This window comes from Carettochelys insculpta, chromosome 18, assembly GCF_033958435.1.
Source record: "Carettochelys insculpta isolate YL-2023 chromosome 18, ASM3395843v1, whole genome shotgun sequence".
Taxonomy (NCBI): Eukaryota; Metazoa; Chordata; order Testudines; family Carettochelyidae; genus Carettochelys; species Carettochelys insculpta.
Window position 1 is genome coordinate 29148450 of NC_134154.1, and position 24829 is coordinate 29173278.

At 42.7% G+C, this 24829-nt stretch overlaps 1 protein-coding gene across 3 annotated transcripts in view; it reads left to right on the top strand.

Moving 5' to 3' along the window:
* The first annotated feature begins 586 nt into the window (after positions 1-586).
* The window catches only part of MYO1H (myosin IH), a 42796-nt gene continuing 18553 nt past the window's right edge, over positions 587-24829 (top strand). For 2 of the 3 annotated variants that reach the window (XM_075012984.1, XM_075012985.1), the window contains exons 1-14: positions 587-696; positions 3611-3772; positions 5559-5674; positions 8399-8597; positions 11382-11462; positions 11973-12152; positions 13562-13660; positions 14929-15042; positions 17822-17893; positions 19245-19364; positions 20545-20612; positions 21587-21692; positions 22931-23011; positions 24528-24619. In XM_075012984.1, the coding sequence (XP_074869085.1) occupies positions 3647-3772; positions 5559-5674; positions 8399-8597; positions 11382-11462; positions 11973-12152; positions 13562-13660; positions 14929-15042; positions 17822-17893; positions 19245-19364; positions 20545-20612; positions 21587-21692; positions 22931-23011; positions 24528-24619 (1454 nt within the window). In that variant the 5' untranslated portion in view covers positions 587-696; positions 3611-3646. The remainder of the gene's footprint in view (positions 697-3610; positions 3773-5558; positions 5675-8398; positions 8598-11381; positions 11463-11972; positions 12153-13561; positions 13661-14928; positions 15043-17821; positions 17894-19244; positions 19365-20544; positions 20613-21586; positions 21693-22930; positions 23012-24527; positions 24620-24829) is intronic. The other variant, XM_075012986.1, reaches the window with a different exon arrangement.

Below are 24829 nucleotides of genomic sequence, written 5' to 3' on the forward strand. Positions count from 1 at the left end.
TGCACGTATATAGGGAGAAGAGGAATGCAGCACCGTTTTCTGTATGTTAAAGTATTGGGAAGGTGCTGAATGCTCTTCTGATTGGAGACATCCAGGGCTAGGCTCTTTGACTTCCATACAATGGCCTGCTTGCTGGTTTCCATTACATTTGTCACCTTTCATCCTGGCAATCAAAACTGCTCTGATCAGTTGGAATTTTCTCCAAGAGCCTTTTTTCAGCCCATGGCTAGTGGGACTGGCTGTTCCTTGTCTTTCGGTGTTTCATAGATGGGCTTGCAAACTCATTCCCTGGTGGAAATCCAACCTGAAGAGTTTGTATTTGTTGACTAGATGCAAACTCAGATTTTCAGGTTTGCTCCCCTTCTCCCCTGCCATCAAAATCTTTTTTCACTAGGTCCTACATTCTGCATATGTGTGACTTGAGGAATTCATTTCCTCTCATTGTCTTCATCCTGGGAAAAATAATTTCTGATCAGTTCATGACCTGTGATACTAAAGGCAACTCTGTTAACTCTGATAAAGTCTTGCACAATTTGTCCCAGCTGTATTTGTCAATTCCTGTTAGTGGGACCAAGTTCCAATCAGCATTGAAACTGCAGCAAGATTTTAAGAGAGTCCAGATGATTAAAATTAAAAAGCATTTGTTTGTTGACTGGTGAGGAAAATAGCGGGAGGGAAAAAAACAAAACCTACCAGGTAAATATTTACATTTTGTGGCATGAATATAAAATGTATATTTAAGAGCGGAAATATTAATCACTTCTTTAGAGACTGAGTCATACAAATAAACTGCACAGGATATTTCCAAAGAGACTGTCAACTCTGTTTCATGGTGGAAAGTTGTCACTTACTAGCATACCAGGTAATTTTGAATAGCATTTGAAAGGAAGGGAAATATCAAGAGGACAGTTCTTGTGACTAAATCAGATGCGTATTTTTCTTGTCTCTTTATTTCTAACATACTGAAGCTTATAGCTCCTACCTTGTCAAACCAGAAAATTCCTGCAGAACAAGCTTTACTGAATTTGGGTGTTACTGTGACATGTATAACCAAGTGATACAAAACTGGGTATGAATGCTCTCCTGCATTTTGTAGGCATTCCAAACAGATTGCATCAAGCTGCTGTTTTGTTACCATCAATGATCTGTAGTATAGGATTGAAAAAGATCAGAATTAACTAATTTTTGCAAATGTATAACACTTTGAGACTGTAGAATTTTGTCCTAAATGTTCCTCTCACTAGCGGCTTAGAAGATACCATCATTGAAAATATAAAATTTGCTTATTAGTTTACCGAAGCAGAGGTGTAGAATGAAAGTGGTGATAGACCGATCAAGAGATGAAGGGTTTCAAGCACTAACACTTCCTTGCGTTTCATAGAGAGTCAGATTCGTTGCTCAGAGCGTTAAAAGCATGTTGGAATTTGTAGAGATTTTTGTCTCTTCCTGTACACCCTTGTCTTCAGCATATTGTGAGATGTCGGGTATTTTCCTGTAGATCTCTGTTCTGATAAGGATTTGAAAACAATTGTGAACGTGATCCTCCAGATATGTTTGAGCAAGGACAGGTTTCATACGCAAAGATCAAGTACTTAAAACACAGCCACTTCTACTTCTGGGGTGGAACACAAGTAGTTAGACTAAACAATAGTATGGGGCAACTCGGAGGCTATAGTATTTTTCATTTTTAATTAAAATGACTTTTAGCTCAAGAGAATGTTATTACCTCAGTTAAAATTTTGGTCCAGATGCCTCTACTTCTAAAAATTACAATGAGATTTCTAATAACTATAAATGATCAAGTCCTCTTTGCATATCTAAAATGTGTGGCAAGATAACCTCTGAAATGCAGAGAGTGGAGTTGTAAAGTAGAGAGAATTGATTTTTATTAAACAAGTAAAAGCATTGTAGACTAGGTTAAGGAACTGCATGTCTTGTGAAAGGCTGACTATTCCCTGAGCTCAACTAAATCTCCTTAGTGTGTGCTCATAAAAAGTTCTGAACTTAATTTCAGAGCTTTGAGATGCCTGTGGTGAAATTCTTCTCGCCTGATAACTGCGCTTCTGACGACAAGACTTGCTTCTTCCACTCATGCTATCCTGACTTTCTCCGAAGGTCAAGTCCAGAGTCAAGGTTTGCCAGAAGTCTATGGAAACTGGAAATAAAAGCAGAAATAGCATTTTATAGTGACTTTTTCTACACAGTTTCTGGTAAAAATTTAAAATAACATGACAGCTACATAAATAGCCTCTCACAATATCCTTTCAAAGCTGGTTCCAAATTTGTTGTGCATCTTTTTGAGATACAGCAGAAAAAAAATCGAATTGGGGTAATAAAGGCTAACACAATACCAAACATGAGGCTTGCATTACAATTTCCTTATCTGATAAAGCATTTTGTGATCTTCAGTCAAATTCATTTTTCTAGTTTAATTCACCAAGTCGAAGAACCACTGAAAACACTGAGCCTACCTTCACAGTATTTTTTTTAAACTGTGGATTTATAGTGAGTTTAAATCCTGCATGGAGGAAAAAATGCATTCTTAGAAACATATTTCAGAAGATCTGTACAAACAGAATAAGGGATATAATAGTTATAAAGAATATCACACGTGGCTACTTCCTAGTGTTCATTAACTTGACACATCATTTAAAAACTGAAGAGGAATAAACTTAATGCAGTCTGTAAAGCCAGACAAGGTAGGTCTATCCCAGACATGGGAAATGCCTTTAACTCTAAAAGTATTTTGTTCAAAATAAGTCAAAAATGGACGGTACAAAGAAATGGAGAAGCCTTTTGCTCAGCAATAGCCATGACACAGTCTTTCCTTGTCCTGAAAGCAGACTGCGATCCAAAAACAGCATATCTCCATATTGTTGTGAAAGTGCACTGTTTCCGTCGAGACACCTCAGCTGTATCTAATATCTTTGCTTCATTGCATTATAGCCCTGTTTATGTCCAGAGCACTTTCCTTGGTGTGTGGAGACATCTGCTGTCCAAATTGGAAAAAAAGGTTGTTCTCTGTCTGCTTGCGGAAGACTTTAGAAAATGCATGTACTCACTGCAGCAGATTCAGGTTGATTTTTATTTCCTTGGAAAATGTAAGGTCAAATACAGTTCCTGGTTTCATAAGATCCTCTTTTGTTTTTTAAAGTTGTCCCAGCTGTTCTTGTTAGAGCAGCTCACCTGATATCCTTGTTGTATCTAGCTGAACTGACTCCTCTGGAAACAATTAAGCTGATGTGGACACAGTGGTTATTGCTTGCCCAAACCTTTAGTGGCGCATCTGGGTTTTGGAACAAGATTTGTTTGTTTGGCTTCTAAGCAATTGTGTTTAAGTTGTAGAGAAGCCTACATGGAACATGGGGCTTTTTTTCCCCTTTGCATCTGATATTTGTCGTCTGGAAAAATGAATCCATTATGGAAGATCAGATCATCTAACTGGCAAATCTCAAGTAGGCTCTGAGTTCACAGTAATAGGAAGCTAATTGTCTCTGTGCTGAACTGAATTAACTACTGGTTAGGCAAATGCAGTTTTTTCTCTGGTGTGAATGCTTCCCCTTCAGAAAGGCTCAAACACCTATAACTGACTTACATTTTTGTATTGTAGAAAGAAGATGTGAGTGATAACCACGGCCAGCTGAATATGGAAGGGGCTCTGATAGCTCGGGACAGAGTCGGGGTACAGGACTTCGTTCTTCTGGATTCCCATACCAGTGAGGCTGCTTTTTTGGACAACCTTCGCAAGAGATACAGAGAGAACCTCATCTATGTAAATCTGCATGCTTTTATGACTTTCTTTCATGACAATGCTGTTTCTTGTATCTCAAAGATTGCATAATTACAGGACTGAAAGGAATCTCAAGATGTTATCTTGTCCAGTCCCCTGCATTCGTGGTACTACCAGGAACCTTTTAGACCATCTTTGGCAGGTGCTTTTCCTAACCTGTCAAGTCTCCAGTGATAGAAAATTGACAGCTTCCCTCAGCAATTTATTCCAGTCCTTAACCACTCTAACAATTAGGCACTTTTTTGTAATGTCCTACCTAAACCTCTGTTGCTGTAATTTAAGCCCATTGCTTCTTGTCCTACCCTGGGATCTTAAGAACAATTTTTGTTCCTTCTTGTGACAAACTTCTATCTACTTGAAAGTTATGTCCTATCTGTCTTCTCTTTGCCAGGCTAAACAAATCCAAAATCCTCCAAAGACCAAGAGTTGGTGGTGATGGGGGACTTCAACAACTCAGATGCCTTTTGGGAAAATAACAGCAGACACAGATTATTGAATAAGTTCTTAGAATGTATTGGAGACAATTTTTTTTTTAATTCAGAAAGCTGAGAAAGCTAGTGGTGAGAGGCGTCTGCTGTATGGGGAGAGGTAGAAGGATGTTTGTGGTATCTGGGAGGCTGACTGCCCTGTTTGCCCTTCAGACTAAAAAAAGTGTCTTCTCTGGATGGTATGGTTTATGCTCGAGGTGTCCAAACAGTGTGCAATAAATAACAAAGGAACAGGAAAAGCCAAGCCAGCACAAAGAATGCACTGAACCACAGGATGGAAATTTGCTAATGCTTAATGGCCTTATTTTTCCAAAGGTGCTGAGCACCCACAATGCAAATGTGAGTGGTCTGCACTTTGCAAAGTTAGGCCCTAAGATTATATGTGCATGGTTGCTGTGCAAATCTTAAGTGGCAGAGAAACTACCATGCCTCTCTCCTGTTACTTGAAGCTCAATATTTTGGTGGCAGAAGCAGGGGGAAAATAAGGGATCTTGGTGAAATGGGGCATCTGTTCTAAAGTATTGTACAACTGTGTCTCACTGAAGTATTCTAAAGTAAAGGCATTTAGACTTGAAACTGATATTTGTTCATCTGCAGGGCTCAGGAAGGAATTCTTGCTATTCCAGTAGTCTCTTGAAAGGCAAGATAATATCTTTTCTTAGGCTAACTTCACCTGGGGTCTTGAACAAGCTTTTGAATTGAACAAAGCTCTTCAGATCTGAGGAGCCTGCTTGTAGCGTTGTGTAGCCTGCAAGCTTGTACTTTCCATTATAGAAGCTGGTCCAAAAAAGAGAGTACTTCCATTTTTTCTTTCATATTCTGCAGCCAACAGGACTACTACACCGCAGAAGTGTGGTTTTAAGTAACCATTAAATGGCTTATGGACTTAGCTTTCTATGAAGCATCAGCATCCTGCCTGGAGGACAGCAGACTTCCAATGACTCAACAAAAGTGTATAAATTGTGGGTGAATATGTTCTCATGTTAACTAGGCTCTACTATGAATCAAATCTCAGAAGCATCAAGGGACAGAGGTATTAAAAGTCTCATTATTAGGACAATTAAAGGATGAAACCAATGCAATTACTGCATTAATCAACCTTTAAACTCTTGTTTAAATATATGGGAGATTAGAAATGGAGCACAAATACCCAAGTTTTTTTTGTTGAAAATTTTGTTATAGAGAAGTTCCACATGAAAACTGTTGAAATAAAACATGTTATATTTGAGGTTGCTCCTTCAGGTGAAGTCATTCTAACACTGTCCTGTTCTTCCCTGTAGACGTATATTGGCACCCTTCTAGTATCTGTGAATCCCTACAAAGAGTTGGATTTCTACTCCATTAAACAGATGGAAATTTATCAAGGGGTCAACTTTTTTGAACTGCCACCACATATGTAAGTAGCACCAGATTCCTCTGCCTTCAGTTCACTTAAATAGACTTTCTCAAGATCACATCTAGCACTGTTTCTAGTTTTGTATTACTGTTTTAAAAGCAATTGGTGGGAGGAGGGGACTTCTCATACTACTGATCATAGCGTAGGTATGGGCAATAATTTTTGATGGGGGCCACCCCGTGATTTTCATAAGTAGTCAAAGGCTGCACTTTTTTATAGAGTGGGTGTGGGGTTTCAGATGGAGGTTTGGTGCAGAAGGGAGCTTAGGGTAGGAGACTGGGGTGCAGGAGACAGCTGGAGGTCTGAGAGGGAATGCAGATGAAGAAGAGGGTTATGACCTGGGAAATGGTAGTGGGGTGCAGAGTCCAGGAGGGGGTATGAGTTCAGGAGAGGATTCTTGCCTGGGGGAGGGGTATAAGAGGGTGTGCAGGGCCTGGGAGGGAGTTGGGTGGGGTGCCAAAAGCAGGCTCTGGGCAGAAGGCTCTTACTTAATCAGCTCCTGGCTAGCATCACTTTCAGGCAGGTTTCCCTGACTGCCAGCAGCCCCAACCCAAAAGTTGTTCCATGTGGCTCTCAGCTGGGGGGAAGGGGGTGGGGGAGAGTTTCCTGCTCCTGCCCCCCCCCCCCCAGCAAAATCTCTCGGCCTCTGTTGGCCAGAAACTAGCCAATGGGAGCCGAGAAATGGTGCTGCACTGCCCCTGCTCCCAGCAAAAGCTCTCAGTTCCCATTGTCTGGATGCACAAAATGGACTGATGGGAAATGAGAGTTTTTGCTGGGAGGAGGGGCAGTGCTGCCCAATTTCTCATCTTCCATTGACCGATTTCCAGCCGACAGGAGCTGAGAGGATTTCCTGAGGCGGTGGGGGCTGTACTAAAAGCTCTTCCCCCTCTGCTGTCCTAGGGGCCTGCCACAGGCTGGGTTAAAAGGCTTGGGAGGACAGATCTGTCCCCCAGGGCCTATCTTAGCCACCCCGTCTTAGCAAGTAACTTGCTGCTCTTTGCAGGGTTGTTTATGGAGTAATTGTTCCATTATACAATATGTTTCTGCAAGATTGTCATGTGGATGTCGCAAGTTGGATGGAGGGTGATTTCAACTTAATATTGACGATTTGAAAATGGTAATGCCTTTGTGAATGTTGCAGTCACATCACTAATCTCAAGGCAGGAACAGACCAGAAGGGTCCTCCTGACTCACTGTGTTCCTCCTTTTATCCTTAGGACTGCTCTCTTTAAGAATGTAACTTTTTTATATTAAAAAAAATAACATCAGTAATTACTTTAATCTTAGAATGTTTTATACTAAGCCCATCTTTACAAAAACTATGTAATTTTTGTTTGTTTAAAATAAGTATTTTAAAAATAACCCCTAGAGGCCAGCTGACATCCAAAGGACTGAAAAAGGGCCAAGAGCTCAAAAATGCTAAGCAATTATCAGATGTACCCTTTGTATGTAATAACTAAAATAAAGCAAATAACCCTAAAATTAAAAGTAAGCTCACTGAATGTGTCAAAATAACAAATCCCATCAATAGCAAAATGGGGCAACACCCAAAAAGTTGTCGCTGTTTTTGTTAATATTGATCTCCAAATAAAATACGTGGCAAGTGAACTATGCTGCAAAATAACTAATTACAGCAGAGTGCAATAAAGCCTGTAGACTTGCATTAAAAAGCTCTAGAAATGGTGTGTCTTGCAAGGTAGCTTGGGTCTGTCCTGCCAACAGTCTCAAAGCATCAAAATTACAACAGAAAAAACCTGGCTCCCCTACTCAGACTCAAAGCCACAAACTGGTAGCTTTAACAATGCTGGCAGAACTGATGTGTATATAAATGTATATGTAAATAAATACATATGCCTTTTGCTTTGTACTCTCAGTAAATGTGGTGCATTGCCTTTTTCCCTTAAACCCAACATCTCAGATACATCTTATAAGCACAACAATGTTAGTTTTTCTTCACAACTGGCCTGGGAGGGCAGGTAAGTATTTATTTCCACTTTACAAGAAGTGAAATCGAGGGGCCAATTTGTTGAAAAACTCGGGGAAGGATCTGTGTCAGACAGAGCTAGAATTTAGGAATCTGTCCAAATAGTCAGAGCTCAGCGCATGCCTTCCTCATGTACCTGATGATGGCAGGTCAAACGGTTAGTCATGATGTCCCTGGGCATAATTGCAGTACTGAGTATATTCCTTCATCGGTGCGTCTGAAACATTCCCTTTTATGGTCTCTACCCTTCCTCCAGGCTCTCTGTGCTCAGCCTTTTTCTCACTATTCATAATTCTGCCTCCAGCTGGTTCCCCCACTAATTGTTGACTTTAAAATATCTCCCTGGACAGAAATTGGGGTTGGCTAGCAGGATGCTGTTTTAATCAATAGTTTTGAGATTCGTTAATTGCCACCTTTGGGTCCCGGACCTGCAATGTGCTACCCTGTGTCCATACCAGTGTGTGCGGGCCCAGTGGGTTCTGTGGATTGAAGCTCTTTTCCTCCCAGTGCCAATCTCTCAAGCTGAATTAACGTTTCTACTTTGAAGTTGTGCATCAGGAATTTTTTCTGCTGGGAACATTTTGCCGGTCCAGTCCAAGGATTGTAAATTGTAGCGCTCTGCAGTGTTAAAGATCCTATGGAAACATTTACTCTTGTCAGATCTTTCTCTCACCATTCGTGTGGCTGTTTCCTATTGAATAATACTTAAAGCTGCTTTTTTGGGTGACTTTCTTATTCAGATATGCCATAGCTGACAATGCCTACCGGGTAATGTGTGCTGAATACAATAACCACTTCATCCTCATCTCTGGGGAGAGTGGAGCAGGGAAAACAGAAGCCTCCAAGAAGATCTTGCAGTACTTTGCAGTGACCTGCCCAACTACAGAACAGCTGCAAATAGTCCGTGATCGCCTGCTTCTCTCTAATCCGGTTCTGGAGGTAAAAACAAAAAAGCCCTCCTAAAGGTGCACAAAAAAAACCCTGATCAGTCCTGCAGCACCTTAAAGACTAACCATTTTATTTATTAGGTAATGAGCTTTCAAGGGTAAGATGATGAAACAAAATTTAGTCTTTAAGGCGCTACAGGACTGCTTGATTGTGTTTTTTGTGAAGCTACAGACAAACACAATTTCCCCCCCCAAAGGGGTTTTACCATGCAGGAGGTTGGGTGGAGTCCACAAGATTTCTCTGTATAATACTGAAATGTTTTGCACCCAGGGAAGAGAGAAGAGATCTAATCAGCAGAATGACCTCCTGCATGCAGAGATACTTGATCTCTGGATGCATAATAATGAAAGTAATTTCAACCTCTTTTCAAGTACCTCCTTTCTGACATGTGAAGGAATTGATGTAGGCCACCTTGCTGCTCAGGGTTTTAAATTTATTTTTCTTCCTATAGCTTTTAGCTTGCAATATTTCTTCACCTCTAATCAAACTGTGTAGTCTCTTGTGCTGTATAAATGCTGTGCAAGGAGTGGATTTTTGTCTGTGGTGCTACCCAAGGAAAGGAGAAAATATTCTGAGACCATTTAATAAATTCTGAAGCTTAGCAATGATCGAACAAGCTCTTCAGCATCTGTCACCTATCCCTCTAGTTACTTTACGTGTAGGAAGGTAACTGTGGCTATTGCTGCTAAAGGCTGATTTTCAGAGTTTTCCCCAAAATGAGATGAGCTTTATTTAGGCTATATCTATCCTACAAGATAAATTTGAATTTATTAATATCGATTGTGTAATGCTGGCTTTTAGAAATTCAAATTTGGCTATCCTCACCTCCCCATGTGCTCCTCACAAAGTCAACGTATTGCTGCCACACTCCATCAGCAAACATCGACGGTTGCAGCAGTGCATTGTGGGAGCCTGTGCTAAAATTCCCTCATCCCCATAGCAGTCTGAGAATTTTTGCTGGTCTTTGACATCATCTTCCCACATTGCATTGCCCTTATTCCCCTCCCATGGTAAGCAGATGTCGATTTTTTTCAGTCAGAAGGAAGAAAAAGTAGGGCATCAACAAAGATGGTGAAGTTAACAGAAATCTTTCTTCTGTAACTGAATTATCAAGGATTTTATAAAAATCGGCAGGTGCCTCATCTCCACTGGCCATCCACTGACTGTCCCCGCTCCCTTGATTGCATCTGTTCCCTGAAAATAGCACAGGGACAATGAAAATCATGAAGAAAGAGTGGATAGTAAAGTTTTGGAAAAAAGAGAGTTGCTGAAGGGGAGGGTGTTTGGCTTCCCGGTCCATTATACAGCTTCTGTGCACAGTCTGTATTTTCCATGGGCCCTCCACCCTCACGTCCTTGTGTGAACTGGTCCAAAGTTAGAAGAGAGAGGATAGTAAAGGCTGGGGAAAAAAAATTGTCTTCCTTCTTCACTACACAGAAATCGCCAACATGGGAGATGGCAGCAATGCCCTGAAAATCTTAGCCACCGGGGAAACTTCCCCTCAGTGGCTGCAAACCCCCCACATCCTTGTTGGGGCAGGGGCATGGGGAGTTTCTTAGAGGAGGCAGTTGAAGTATTTCCTCCCCTTCCCCCGTGTGGAAGAAAGCCCCTGACAATCTTTTCCACCCTTGGAGTCCTAACTGCACGCAAGCCAGGACATGGTGCTGCTTGGCAGCATGGTCAGCACCGAACGGCAGGCACATCCTTTTGTTGTGTTTGGGGCTATCTGTGTGATGTGGCTGAGCACGGGAAACACCCCGACTGCGTGGCACCTGTGGGGGAGGGAGTGGGGCATGCACAAATGTCAACCTCTAAGAGAAAGTTTCTTGGCCTCTTATACCAGCACAACCCCCACGACAGCCTTGCTGCTGCGTGGTGCAGCAGGGCAGTGGCTGGCACCAGGCAGTGCAGAAAAAAATGGGCAGATGTGCTGGCAGCGTTAATGGCAAAGAAAGAGAGACATTTCTCAGGCTCTCATACAAACATGACCCCACAGTCATAGGCCTCCTGGTCCCAGTTTTAAATTCAGTCTTCCTGGTACCTAATTCCTGTGCACTTGGAGAGCAGTGGCCAGAGCGGAGCAGTGAGGGGCGTTGTGGGTTACATACGGGACACCTCTGGAGGCTAACAAATTCAATTTTAAGACATGGTGCTACCATGCCGACCTTTCATCAAACTTTAAATTTGAACTTGACTCTGTGCCCAGCAGGTACCAATAATGTTATGATATCGGTATTACTGCTCCCTAAATCGAGTTGCTGTATTGACAGTGAAGGCAGTCATGTATTATCGAGCTAACTACCTTAAATTCAAATTTATCTCATAATGTAGATGTAGCCATAGGTTCATGTGGTGGCAGTACGCATTCAGTCAACTTTAGATGACAGCTGCTGATCATCCTAAATCTCAGGAAAGCTTGTCTAAATCTTTTTGACCAAACAGTAGCAATAAGTAAGTGTGAGCCTTTGATACTTAACCTTGCACAAAGAAGCTACTGAGGGCGATAAGAGAATAGAAAAAACTGAACACTTGCTGAGTGTAAGGAAGGCACTAGGGAAGTGCATCAAGTGTACAAATACAAAATCTAATTTTCCAGAGTTTCATGGGATTTACTGCCTGCTGACGTAACAAACATGAAAGTAGACGAGAATGTGCATAGGCCATCTAAATCTGGATGTGCTGATGCTTATCCCTCTGTTCCTCATGGCCCCGGCGCCCCTTTGAAGAGTTCTCAACAGCAGAAAGAGTCACTTGGTTTCACTTGTTTCTCTGCAGGCTTTTGGAAATGCAAAAACTCTGCGAAATGACAACTCAAGTCGATTTGGAAAATACATGGACATCCAATTTGATTTTAAGGTAAACTAAAAACAGATGTGTTGGACTGTTCTCAAACCGAGCATAGCAATGTTACCTGGCTGGCACCAGCATGCAATACATAGTAAATGTAGTGCTCTGCAAAAGTACTTACCCTGCAGGCTATCTTCTGACGTCATTTTTGCAGCTCATGCATTTTTGACTGGGTCTGAAGTGCTGTATCTTGGAAGCTCACAGCATTATTGGCAATACAGCCCTGTGCTCAGTGGAAAAGACACTCACTGCAGAACAGGAATTACATTGAAAAGACAGTTACACTCAGACAAGAATGTGTCTCCTAAGTGGTATTTTTATTAGAGAACTAATGAAGGGTAAAAGCAAGTAGGCTTTCTGTGTCCTCAGTTTGTCATAGTATGTGTGTGTTAATAGGGATAGGGTAGTCAAAACACTTCCACAGGCTTCATGTTACTTGGACTGTTGGGTATTGAAGGTTTAGAGATCGAAGCTCACCTGGCTGGTTTTGATTTTTTTTTTTTTCCCCCACCCCCCTAGGGAGCTCCAGTAGGAGGGCACATCCTCAGTTATCTGATTGAGAAGTCCCGAGTTGTTCATCAAAACAATGGGGAACGGAATTTCCATATCTTCTACCAGTTGCTGGAGGGTGGGGAAGATGACCTTCTTCGCTGGCTGGGACTGGAGCGTAACCCGCAGAAGTACACGTATCTTGCACAGGTTGGGATAAGAGAGCCCCCAGAATGGATCTGCCTTTGGGGTGCTATAGGATGAATCTGGCAGCATAAACTGCATTACCTATTATCTTGTTCTGTAAAGGTGATGCAATATGCTTACCTTTGACTTGGTGGGCTTTCTCCACTGTTCACGTACTGTATTATGGTAAAAGCCATGATTATCGCTGCTGATTTTCTAAGTGATTAGAATACTGGTGAACAGCTGTTGGTGTGTGACTTTTCTACCCTTGTTGTACCTTTGACACTAATGTGCCCTGGGCCCAAAACTGCAGCAATATTAGAAGTAAAGGGAGTTGAGACGGTAACTTCTGCAGTGTTAATGGAAAAAGCACTTCAGAATGAGACACTATGATTGGCCTATATTCAGCCATTGGGCTGTGAAATACATAGAAGCTGGGTGAGAGTACCAAACTAAAACTTGGCCCTGACATAGTTTCTATCTTTCAGTTATACCTTCAACCTTCCTTGTGTCTCCTCCATTGATTTACAGAAGGATTTCACAATGAAGCAAACAAATGTGAAATCATACTCCACAATCACTTTGAATTCAGTGCTCTGTGTGAGGGCAGTTGTGTGTGAGTAACAGCTTTTTCCACCTCAAAGCTTTTCACCAGCCCACTGCAGTGCAGTTCTTATCTGTCTGTGATAGACTCTGATAAACATTAAGCTGTTGGTAGGGAAATGAGCACTATATCCTGCAGGAAGCAGGGTGGCTTAATGACAAGAAGTTGCTGGGTAGAAGTGCTGACTGGTGTTTTATGTTGTTATAAAACCCCTTGGCTTCATTGGAAAACATGGACTAAGAACTATTGATTAGTAAAATGACTGTTAATTGCAAGTTACACTTGGTATAAAGGTCTCTCTTTAAGGCTTTATTAATTTTGTGTGAAATAAGTGAGCTTGAGGACTTAAGCAGCTGTTGTATACAACATGAAGAAAAATATTGCCTATACTTGTTCATAAAATGCAGAATCATCTGAGCAAACAGCTGTTTTAAGAACTCCTATGTCCTTTATTTCTTGATGGAGTATAATATGCAGACAATTGGCCCTTCTCCCTGTATAGACACGTTGAGTAATAAAAGCTACATTACTATAAGTGCAATAGATGTCTAGATCTCAAACTTGTGGCAAACCTTCATCTTAAATGGGCTGAGAACCTGGAACCCAAACTCAGCACATACCATGCTCTAGGGAACAGTGATAGAAAGGACTCACCAGCAGGGGCCATAGGTTGTATGGGCAGGGATCGAATAGCTTTTTGTATGTTCTGGAGAACTGGGAATCGAAAATGCCAAGTCAAGGTGTGGTTGGAACTCAGATCACCTGATGAATAGAACTGCAGTGATGGAAGCAAAGTTTCCATGACCCGTTTTTTCCACCCCCCCAACAGGGTCGATGTGCCAAAGTGTCTTCCATTAATGACAAGAGTGACTGGAAAACAGTCCGCAAAGCCTTCTCTGTCATTGACTTTACTGAGACAGACATTGAGGTACGGAGGCATGAGGAGGGATGTGTGCTTATGTTCAGGCTGGATATCTGGGGAATTCCCAAATAAGGGCTGTACAGCATTCTCTTTAAGGAAGTGGTAGAACCCTCTTCCCTTGGGGCATCTAAAACTGGACAAGACACAGTGATGAAGTACGTGTTGTGGGAAACAATCTTGCAATAAGTCAGAAGCGGACGAGGTAATCTAACAGCAGGACTTCTCTTAATACCTGACTGTCGTCTGATATTCCACAATGGAGGGGAACATAGGGTGCAATAACCAATGCATGTACTCACCAGGGGAAAAATAGTTTGCAAACAGTGTTACTTGGTCAGTGGCGAACTTTGACTCCTTCCCTAACCTATATTTTTCTGGTGTCGAAAGTCTGTTGGTAAAGGAAGTCTATGAAGAGTGAAAAATGTGGTGGTAGAGAGGGAGGTCGTAGAGAGAGGCTAGTACCAGAACTTCATGTCACTTATAAAAGCAGGGCTGTTATTACCCTTCATATCACTAGATATTTGCTTGATTTATTTTTTTTAACCCGAAGGGGATTAATTTGATCTGTAATTCAGGACATAGAATTAGGAATTTGGAAGATATGGTTGTGTCCTCTTTGAGTGGCTATTTCTTTTTCAAAGAAACGGTACAATTAAAACATGCACCTTTTCGCTCCCCTCCCCCTGCAGTTCCTAATTGTTGATTTTTGATATCGCTTAATTGAGCCCAGAGATCACTGGGGCTCACCTATGCCTCTCTAAAATGGCCGTGTAACTGTTTTGCAAGTTCAGGGATTGCTTTCGGTTAAACTGCAGCCTGTAGAGAAGAGCCCTGTTTTTACTACCAGTGTTTGGTGAACTTGGGAGTAGGGGAAGAAGGGGATATAGAAGTGATGGTCCCAGCACCAAGCTGGCCTGAAATGCAGACCCTATTATCTGCATGTACACATGGCTGGTGACCTCCTTTTTGCCTGTTCTGTGGATTCCACTCTCCATATACTACTTTGGTTTGAGCACCTGGCTTAATTTTGAGTAGTCAGATGATGTACATATCCCAGGGAGTCAGACTGGAAGGAGGGAGCCAGGATGGAGTGTCCTTTTGTACCAGTCTAGAGAAGTAATTGGTAATCTCTCACTGTCTCCTTCAGCAGTAGCTTGTTTTCAGATCAACATTGCCTTGCCATGGAGCTTAAAAAGAGCAAATTCTGCTGAAGAGTGATGACCATGTAACTGTATGAACTTGGCTTTTAACAGTCTTTGTCACTTTGGCCTCAGCATCTCTTCGGGGTCATTGCCAGTGTCCTGCACCTGGGGAATATTCAGTATGAAGAAGATAGTAATGGTCATGCCATCATCACCAACGGCAGCCAGATCAAATGGATCTCAAAGGTATCATCTGCGGGGGTGGAAGCCTCCATGCAGATTTAGAGGCAGGGCCCAACACATTAGGCCTGAAGGGTTGCTTCCCTTTCTTGCCATAATTTAGATCTGAGGATGGTAGCATATGCTGTCTTAGGAAGCCTCCACATGCTCTAAAGCAGCTGTGGGCAATAACCAGCCCACGGACCACATGTAGTTTGCCAGAGTTGGTGCAGCCAAGGTCACCCCAGCCACCAGGAGCTGTGAGAAGTGGGCAGCGACATGTGGCCCAATGAGAGGTGCAAGCACATGTAGCTGCAGAGACACGGGCAAATTAAAGTGGCTGCAGCCCACCAGGTGCTAACCTTGGCGAACTGCCTGCGTCTTATTGGTCACCCCTGCTCCAAAGTGATGGTCTGTCTCTGAGGAGCTCACATTGACAGTGTATGTCAAGACAGGCTCAAACAGACCCTGAGCTAATCAGGGATCCTAGAAATGTAGGGCTGAGAGTTATCTGGAGAGGTCAGCTCAGCTGCCCCCTACAGAGGCAGGGCCAAATCAACCTCGTCCATCCCTTCCAGAGGTTTCATCCAACTGTTTTGAAAAAACCTCCAGTGATGGGGACTCCTCAGCCTCCCTTGGAAACCTATTCCTGAGCTTAACTACCCTTAGGCTATGTCTACACTGCAGGTTTTTTTGATGTTACTTGTTTTGACATTCTAATGTCTAAATAAGTAATGTTAGAGAATCTCAACAGCCACAGCATTGCGAAGCAGAGCATGCTCATTTACAGCCAAAGCATTGCAAAAGGAGCCTTCACATGAGCCAATAATAGCTGTTCTTTGTTCACACACATTCCTTTTCAACCTTGAAAGGCAGGGGTTGTCAAAAGTCATAGGTAGAGCTGGAGTTAATGGCTTTTTCCTCGAAGTAATCTTAGCTCGAACTATCCTACTTGACTGTGAACACTTTGGGGCTTTTTTTTTTTTTTTTTTTTTTTTTGATAAAAGGGGGTTTCTTGGAGGAAAAACAAAAACAAAAAACCAGCCCAATCTACCCCAATGTAGATGAGCCCTTAGAAGTAGAACTTTTTCCAAATATTTAACCTAAATTTCTCTTGCTTCAGATTAATCCTTTGTCATCTTGTCCTGCTTTCAGTGGACTTAATTGTTTTCCACTGTCGGGGTCAGAAGTGCCGGGTCTTTGGGCAAGGTGGGGGAGGGTGACTCTGCAACCCTGGAAGGGCGGAGCTGTGGGCAGAAGGGGTGGGGCTGGGGCAGCCAGTGCTCAGCGCTGCCTTGGGAGTACACTGTGCCCCCACTAGCCCTCAGTGGTTTGTCAGCAGTGATTTAAAGGGTCTTTGACTCTGGTTGCTGCTGTTCCTGCAGTAGCGGTGGTGGCTGGGAGCCCCAGGCCTTTTTGAATTGCTGGGCCCTGGGAAAACTGCCCCTTTGCCACATTCCCCTTCCATGGGGCCTGTCCTCTGCTCTCTTTATAGCACCCTTATGAAGTCTGCAGGCCCTCCAAAGGGGAGGGGGAGGGAGCAGGAGCCAAAGAGGGGACAGTTGCACTGGAGCCCAGAGTTTCAAAGGGGTCCAGAGCTCCCAGCTGTTGCCTCCGCTGCTGTGGCAGTGGCTGAAACCCCACGTCCCTGTGAATTGCTGCTGTAACAATGCTCCTCGAGGCACTGGGGGTGGAGAGGTGCTATGATTGGGTTTGTGCTAAGGGCCCTGCCTCTGCTAAGGGCGTGGAGCCAGGCCCCTGCTCACCCCACCTTACTTTGGGGCCCACAGCGGCTGTCGGCCCTGCTGGAACTCTGTATTGAGCTGCCACAATGCAGAGCCCTGAAGTTTAAATGGTTTAAACAGCTCGTGCTGTTGGCATAAAAGTGGAAAAGTTGAAAATTTATAATGTATAAAATGCAACAGGCATCTTAGTATTTTAATTCAACTTTTCGCTATTGAGGTTATTTATACTCCATTACCGTCCCTGTGCACATTTTGTAGCTGGCCGACCTGTGCTTTCATTTTGGGTGTGGGGTATTAAAGCGTTGCTAGAATATCCTTGGTCTTATTGTTTTGAACATTGTCTGTGTCTTCCATTGGTAGTTCCCAGACCTGCCCAATTGACATTGCGTGGTCACCAGGTGACTACGGACAGATATGCTCAGTTGCTGCTAGGGTGACTTGTTATGTTTTGGCTAATGTGGCTCCTTCAATCCAGTGCACAAAAGGGCCAAATCGTAGGTCCAGGTTGGAGTGGTAGCAGCATCCATTTTAAATGTCCTGTTGTCAGTAATGACCAACAGCCAGTCTTTTAAATATAACACGAGATCACAGTGACTTAATCTGTCGGTAGGCCAATCCCGTAACATCCAGAAACAAGTTGTGTGGGTTACACCCTAATGGAGAAGCAGCTGCTGAGCCCTCCACAAGGGAGCAAACCCCTAGATGGTGTCTGTGCAATTTGCCACTACACTAGGTGAAAAGTTTTGACTGACCTCTCATTGTGGCAGTCTGTTAAACCAGGGCAAGTAAGAAAAGTGTTGAAGTTAAAATCTCCTTCTGACTAGAGATGCTATTGCTATCTCAGCTGTGGGTTGCTTTTCCTCTGAACCATAATATGATGGATTCCACTGCTTATCTATGAGTGCAGAGAAAGGCAAATGTTGATTGCCCTGTTGTGTTTTGGGATTTCAAGAGTAATTAACAGTAAAAGGAAGCAGCCTGGAAGTGTTACTCCAAACTGACTGTATCCGTAAAATTACTCCTTGTACTCTAACTGTGGCTTTTTTTTTTTTTTTTGGCAGTTACTGGGTGTCCACTTATCCATTCTCCAGGAAGCTCTTACACACAGAAAGATAGAAGCCAGATCGGAAGAGGTATAAATCAAACCATTGTCGGATTCCTCACAGTATATTAGAAGTCTGCCTATTGTAGTGGCAAAAACATAGGGTTAAGAGCCGGTTTACTCTGCTTTGTAGATTCTCTTAGTAAACTAGGTGAAGTTTCCTTAATCTGACTCTTTTCCTGTCTGTAAAACGACAGTGATGAGAACAGTTATTTTCCTTAGTAAATTTCTGAGATAGTAAAAGTGCAGGTTTGAGGTCACATCACATAGCAAGAAGGCAGCCCAAAGTTATAGAAAAAGACAGGGCCAAGGAAGATTTGCTGGCAGCCACACATCGGTGCCAAATTGCCTTCCTTTGTGTAGTCTGTAAAGTGCTTCTTGAAATTAGGCCTCATATGCAAATATGAACATTTGTATAAAGTGTTCACTGATAAAGTCTGTGTTGATTTGAAACTAGTGAAATCAGAATTGCTGATACTTTTCCTCTTGAAATTTGGCAGAGTCCCATGTGCCTATCTCCCCTGCATGTCTGGTGCACATCATTTAGCTCGTACGCAGAAAAGTGTTTACTCCAACTTAGGGAGTAAAACGGGGATCAGTCCTTTCTTTTAAGTCATCTGCTTCACTGTCTGTGACTCCTGTAGCTTGTGCATTAAGCGTAGGAGATTTATAGCTATTGTGTCTCATACCTTCTGACCCAAACCACGATATACGGAATGTCTCATTTCATTTCAAAACCATTCAGGCTTCAAATCCATTTCACCAGTGTGAACCTGGATCAGTCCAAACTCTGGTACAAGTTAAGATGTGGGCAGTGGGAGATCTGTCATGGTGCATGCACTAGGGCCCAGCATAGGGTCTCCTTAGCTGCAGCCCTGAGAGCAGTAGTCAGTCACACCAGCCTGAGGTGCTTGTTCTGTTATACAGCGCTGTGGCTGGCTTGAGTTTTGATCTGAAGCAGAATGACTGGCTCTTGCTTCAGAGTGAAGTGCAGACTGTCAGATGGTAGCCTGCGCTCTAATATGTGATGCTAAGTCTATACTAGGGGAATAAGCTGAATTGTGGATACGCAATTCTAACTACTACATATGCATAGCTAGAATCAACCTGTCGAAATCGACTTATTTCCCTAGTGAAGGTCTAGCCTGTACACTCTTGTATTGACCTTCCTTCCTCCATGCAATAGTGTGGAGTACAGGGGTCACCTGCTGGCCCCTGAGAGATCGATTTTGCTCCATTTGCACAAAATCAAACTCCAGCAGATCGACCCTGACTGAGTTGATCTTCCGCTTAGTATAGACTAGCCCTGAGTGTTAAGTCAGTTGAAAATTACTGACTGAGTTATTTTATTTACTATATGCGGTATTTTACTTGTTTTTTAGGTTCTAACTCCCCTGAACATAGACTTGGCATTCTGTGCTCGGGATGCAGTGGCTAAGGCGATTTATGGACGGACTTTTACTTGGCTAGTCAACAAAATTAATGGAGCTTTAGCCAACAAGGTTTGTTCTCATTCTAGCTAATTCTGTGTTCTGCAGACAGGTACTGTCTCCTTCACTGAGTAGACAGTGCTTCCAGAATGAGACAGTAATAAGGTGTTTTCTACCAGACATCTCAAGTCCGTTAGTTGAGTTCAGGGATCCAAATAGCTGAGAGCTAGAGATTCATGTTCTCCTTGATTTTTATCAAATACTAATAGTACATTTCCAAGTAGTTGGGCCAATGCATGACCTGCTTTAAAGTTATCCATCCTGTTTGACAGTAAATACCAATCTAGATACAATCACTTTATATCTGATATGAAAAAGAAATCACTGCTTTTGTACAATCTACCAAAACTATGGTATGTGCGTCTTCTGTTTAACGAATAGCAGGAAGCTAACATACCACTTTCTGGTCTGTAGTGCTGATGCAAAATGCAAAGCATATAGAATAAAATGAAGCTCTAGGAAAGGCAAGAAAAATGTTTCCCAAACAGCAACAAAATGTGTATGGGAAGTAGCCTTGATACCTGTGACTAGGAGATAGGAGTGACCTTCCAGATTAGTTGAAGTTTGCTTTTGGTTGTAAGCCACTAAGCAGCCATGTATAGACCTGCATTTGTAGGTCTTGATAGTTTTGAAGGGAGAAAAATGGGGGTTGGTTGGAGTCTTCCCTGCATCTACAGTAGCTCTGCACTAGAATGTGAAGTGTACTATAAGGAACTCAGGTTTGAGTTAACTTTAGGCTTTGACTTAGGGTGACTACAAACATTCACAGAGAGCTAGGAACAGCCAGGAGTCCCCAGCCTGAGAGCTTGCCTCCTACTCAAATACAGAAGGCAATGATTGTCTGGAACACAATATGTGCGATAGCCATCCTGCCAGTGTCCACAAGAGGGTGAAACCATTCCACAGTCTCTCCTACCCCTACTCCCAACTTCAGTAAGTTTATTTAGACCAGTCTTAGCTTGTTCACCTGAATGCCTGGTCTGTTCAGCTGCAAAATTGTCCGCTAGAGTGACACATGCTGTAATGATGGTGTCCCTGTAAGGAGCCTCCATGGACATCTCTTTCGGAGCAGAGTGGAAGCAATGAGAGATTAAAATCTAGGTGAAGGGAACAGCGTGAATAGTACAAAACAATTGTGTTAGTTACAGAAATCAGCTTTTTACCATGGAGTATATAATGGTATGTTTGGCAGGACCTCACCAGGAAAACTGTGATTGGGCTGCTTGACATCTACGGGTTTGAAGTGTTTGAGACGAACAGGTAAGGGCCAATCAAATTGTGTGTATGTGTGCTATCATGGGTCTGCTTCCAAAGCAATGCATGTCCAGTAGGGCTCAGGCTTTTGCTCACCCCAGAAAGGCCAGGAAATTGAGTCCCAGCTCCCTTCATCAGCTCTGAGGTGCACCTGATCTCTTCCATGCATTGCAGTAGGTAGGTGTGGAAGTGAATAAGTGAAGTCCAATGAAGGCCTCAACTCATTTCTCTGCTCTAGCTGTATTAAAAGTCCAGAATTGTATGGAAAAATGTATGCACGTAACGCTGCAGTGAGCCACCTTGTGTGGGGCAGCTTTCAAAGCCTGTAAAGAGACAGAAGGATGTGACAAGTACCTTCTTTCAGCTAGACAAAACCCTGTAATGCTTATGCTGTCATCATATACTGAATTAATAAGGCTGTTGGGAAGAAAGTGGTGGGTGACAAGTTTGGTAGTTGAGTTCAGAAACACTTGAAATCATGTCTGCTTGCTTTGAGCTCTCTCTATGACTACAAAAAGGAGCGTGGAGTCTCTTAAGAAAAAGTATTCAGTGAAGAACATAGGTACTTCCTTTGGGACTCTGAAGGTGCAGAAGTGCAGCCCAGCTCTTGGGAATGTAGCGATAAAGGGATATGTGTGTGGACTGAACTTGGTCAAACCTCTCTGATTTGATCTGGGGAAGGAGGAATTGTGTGTTTTATCCAGACTGATTTCTCAAGTTTTCATGAAACATCTGCATTGCTAGGTAAACACTCTTGAAATGTATATGGACTGTTTCTGTTAAAATACAGCCCTAGTAGGAAAACAGAAGTACAGCTGTCTCAGCTATTTCCTGGGGTTATTTTCTGTCCTGAGAAGAAGGGTGTGTATATTTTAGTTTTCCTACAAACTAAGAAGGCAGCTAGAAATAGTTATCCTTTAATTCAGCACTTTCTGAATGTCTAATGTCTCATTGCCCTTGCTTATTCTATTCTTCTGAAGTTTTGAACAGTTCTGCATTAATTACTGCAATGAAAAGCTGCAGCAGCTGTTAATTGAGATGACGCTGAAGGCAGAGCAGGAGGAATATGAGATGGAAGGTATTGAGGTAACTCTCATTGCTTTTCCCTAGCTTGTTCTCTTGAACATGACTGTAGAGCAAACTTGCTCTTCTTTCATCGAGGCATTAATGGTGTTTAAAACTTTCTGTCACTGATGTTTGAGAAGGGAAAGGTATAGTGGTTCCTCCCACCTGCTGACAGCTCAGGACTATCTACAGTACATTTTTAAAATAATACTTCCCCTTTCAGGGGAAATGAACAGCAGCTTAGGTGCCAACTTCAGCTCCTGCCAGGAGGTGCTCAAGCCCCTCCCACTCCATCCCTTCCTCCAAACCCCCACCCCACCTCTTCTGACCCCATTCTGCCCCTACTCTACCAGTGTTCTCTGATCTTTTCCATGTGCAGATTTTTTCTATCCATGTGTGGAATACATTTTTATGCGCACCAAGACAGGTGGGACTGTGCACCTTCAACAGAAACACAAAACCCAGCTGTGGGTGCTCTGCTAATCAACTGGGCCAGCATTAGAATTTCTCCTGAGCCACTGCACAGTCACACAGCTTACAGGGAACATTGCACTTCACCCCTTCTTCCACGTGTCCACCCCACCTCTTTCTGCTCCCCTCATAAGTATGCTCCATTCTCACTCCTTGCCCTTCCCCCAAGAGCTTTGAACACCATGAAGCAGCTGTTTTGTGGTGTCAGGAAGCATTGTGAAGGAGGAGAAGTAGTAGATCAGTGGGGAGCTTGGTGCCAGTGGAATTTGCACCTCCTGATTTTTCCCTGGGGGTGCTCAACCCTGTAACATCCACAGAATTGGCACTTAGGTACAGAACAACCAAGAGATCCATGCTCTGTCATTCTGCCCTAGGTTCTGATAGTCAAGCTTTAGGGAGCCCTGGAGCATTGGTTTGCATTCCAGATAAACATGGCTAAAAGCCATTGATGGACCTGTTTTTACATGAACTCAGTTCATTCTTTTTTTAACCCATGTCTACTTGTGGCCTTCAGAACTTATCCCCTGGCAACAAATTCTATAAGTTAATCATGTGTTGTGTAAAGTTTTAACAACAAAAGATGCAGCTGAATATATTACAACAGAACAGACTACATTAACATGCTGTAGTCCTTCAGAGATTGATAACTCTGTCTGTGCGGCTTAAAGGTGGACGATTCTGAAGAGTGGCTAGGTCAAACACCTCTCCAAGAAGACCTTGAATCCTAACTTTGCATTTATTCCAGTTCTCTGAATTCTTTAAAATCAGTCTTTTCCTTTTAATCCCAGTGGGAGCCAATTCCGTATTTCAACAACAAGATCATCTGTGATTTGGTTGAAGAGAAACACAAAGGAATAATCGCCATACTGGTAGGAATAAAACGTGTACAGTGATTCCATACTATTATTACTCTCTATGTTAAGAGCCCTACAGGATGTAAATTTGTGGATGCTCAAGTTCTGTCATCAGGCCTTTGTTAATAAAAGGGTTAGGTAGAACTGCTAGGTTATAGAATCTGAAGACACCATAGAACACCAAAGTAAAGTTTGAGCAAATGGTGCCTTTTTTTTCCTCATGCTCCTCTGCCTGTTGGCTTATCTCTAACCTCAAAAGGTCCAGCTTGCACCAGCTGCCATCCTGCATTGGAAGCTGGGGCTGTTTGGAATTAAACTCTTTCTTTATAGTGAGCCTTCCTGTAAAGACACATGCAATGCACCAGTGATGCATTGTGCCTTCACACCCCGAGTCCTGACGCCTCCTGATATTGACTTCCACCTTGCTACCTTCATGTGAAACTGACTAAAAGCAAGAGAGGTCACCCTGTGTATTGTAACAAAACAAACCAGCAGTCATGTAGCATTTTAAAGGCTAACAAATCACCTAAAAATAATTTTGTTAGTCTTTAAAGTGCTACATGACTGCTGGTTTGTTTTAACTAAAAGCACTGTGAAATGCACAAGGGGAGAGGTATATGCTTGCAGAGAATGTAAAATCTTCTGCATAATTCTAGCATCATAAAACCAATTTACAGACTTTACAAGTGTGTGTATAGGTGGTTTTGTATGAAACCAAATAGTTTTTTAATTGAAAACATTAATTATAGTTTCTTGAGGTGATACTGTCATTTGTAATGTACAAGTACTTAACAAGACATGTTATCTTGTATCCAGAGTGTACTAAATTAAACCAGCATGAGATGACAATTTGCATTCTGAAATAAGTTATTTGGCATGTCTTTAACAGCAGCACTTGTACTTGGGCAAGGATAGGTGTGGCAACTGTCCAGATTTTAGTGGCATTCAAAGTTAAAGGTGGATTAATATGGTGTGTTTAATTAGGTTGGGTACATTAGCATTACATACGTTGCCTTAATGCACCTCACCTCCCTAGCTTTATCTCATTGAAAGAAAACATCTTGTTGCAGATGTTTCCCTAGACTTTGATAGCTAGGATGATTTTGTGGTTAAAGCACAGGACTGGGAATCAGTACGGGGAGCAGACCTCAGCTGTGATGTTTCAGACATCCCGTGTGGCTTTGAATGAGTTACTTATGGTCTGAGGTTCCAAGGGGCTGAAAACCCGCAGCATTTCTTGAAACTAATGGAATACTGAGCTCTCAAACATAAAAACCAGGCCAGCTTCTTGCTGCATCAGCACTCAGGTAACTACAGTCATTAGAAAACCCTAAAATAAGTAGGCAAATGAAAAACTCAAATGTGGAAATGACCATTCTCAAAACAGTGTTGGGGTCTTGGCGGGACTTCATATACTACACAGAGTATAAGAAAACAATCTTGGCAAGTCTTGAGTCACCCGATCATGTTCCTTGTCCCTGCTGATGGCAGATGTGGTCAGATTAAGATGCTGCAATGTGTCTTCTTTAAGGATGAAGAATGTTTGCGGCCTGGTGAAGCAACTGACTTAAGCTTCCTGGAAAAGCTGGAGGAGAAAGTAGGAGATCATGCCCACTTCCTGACGTATGCACTTATGCTCTGTACCCTACAGTAGAGGAACTGTACTCCAGGGTTTCTGCAGTGTTCTGTTCTGAGGAGTAACGGTTCTGCTTTATACCAAAGCAAAGTTCCAGTCTAGCAGGCTGCCTGCAATCTACCACAATGATAAACCTAAATTGTTAGAATATAAGCTGTGGTATGTGCAAGGGCTGGGGGAAATGGATGGGGGGAATT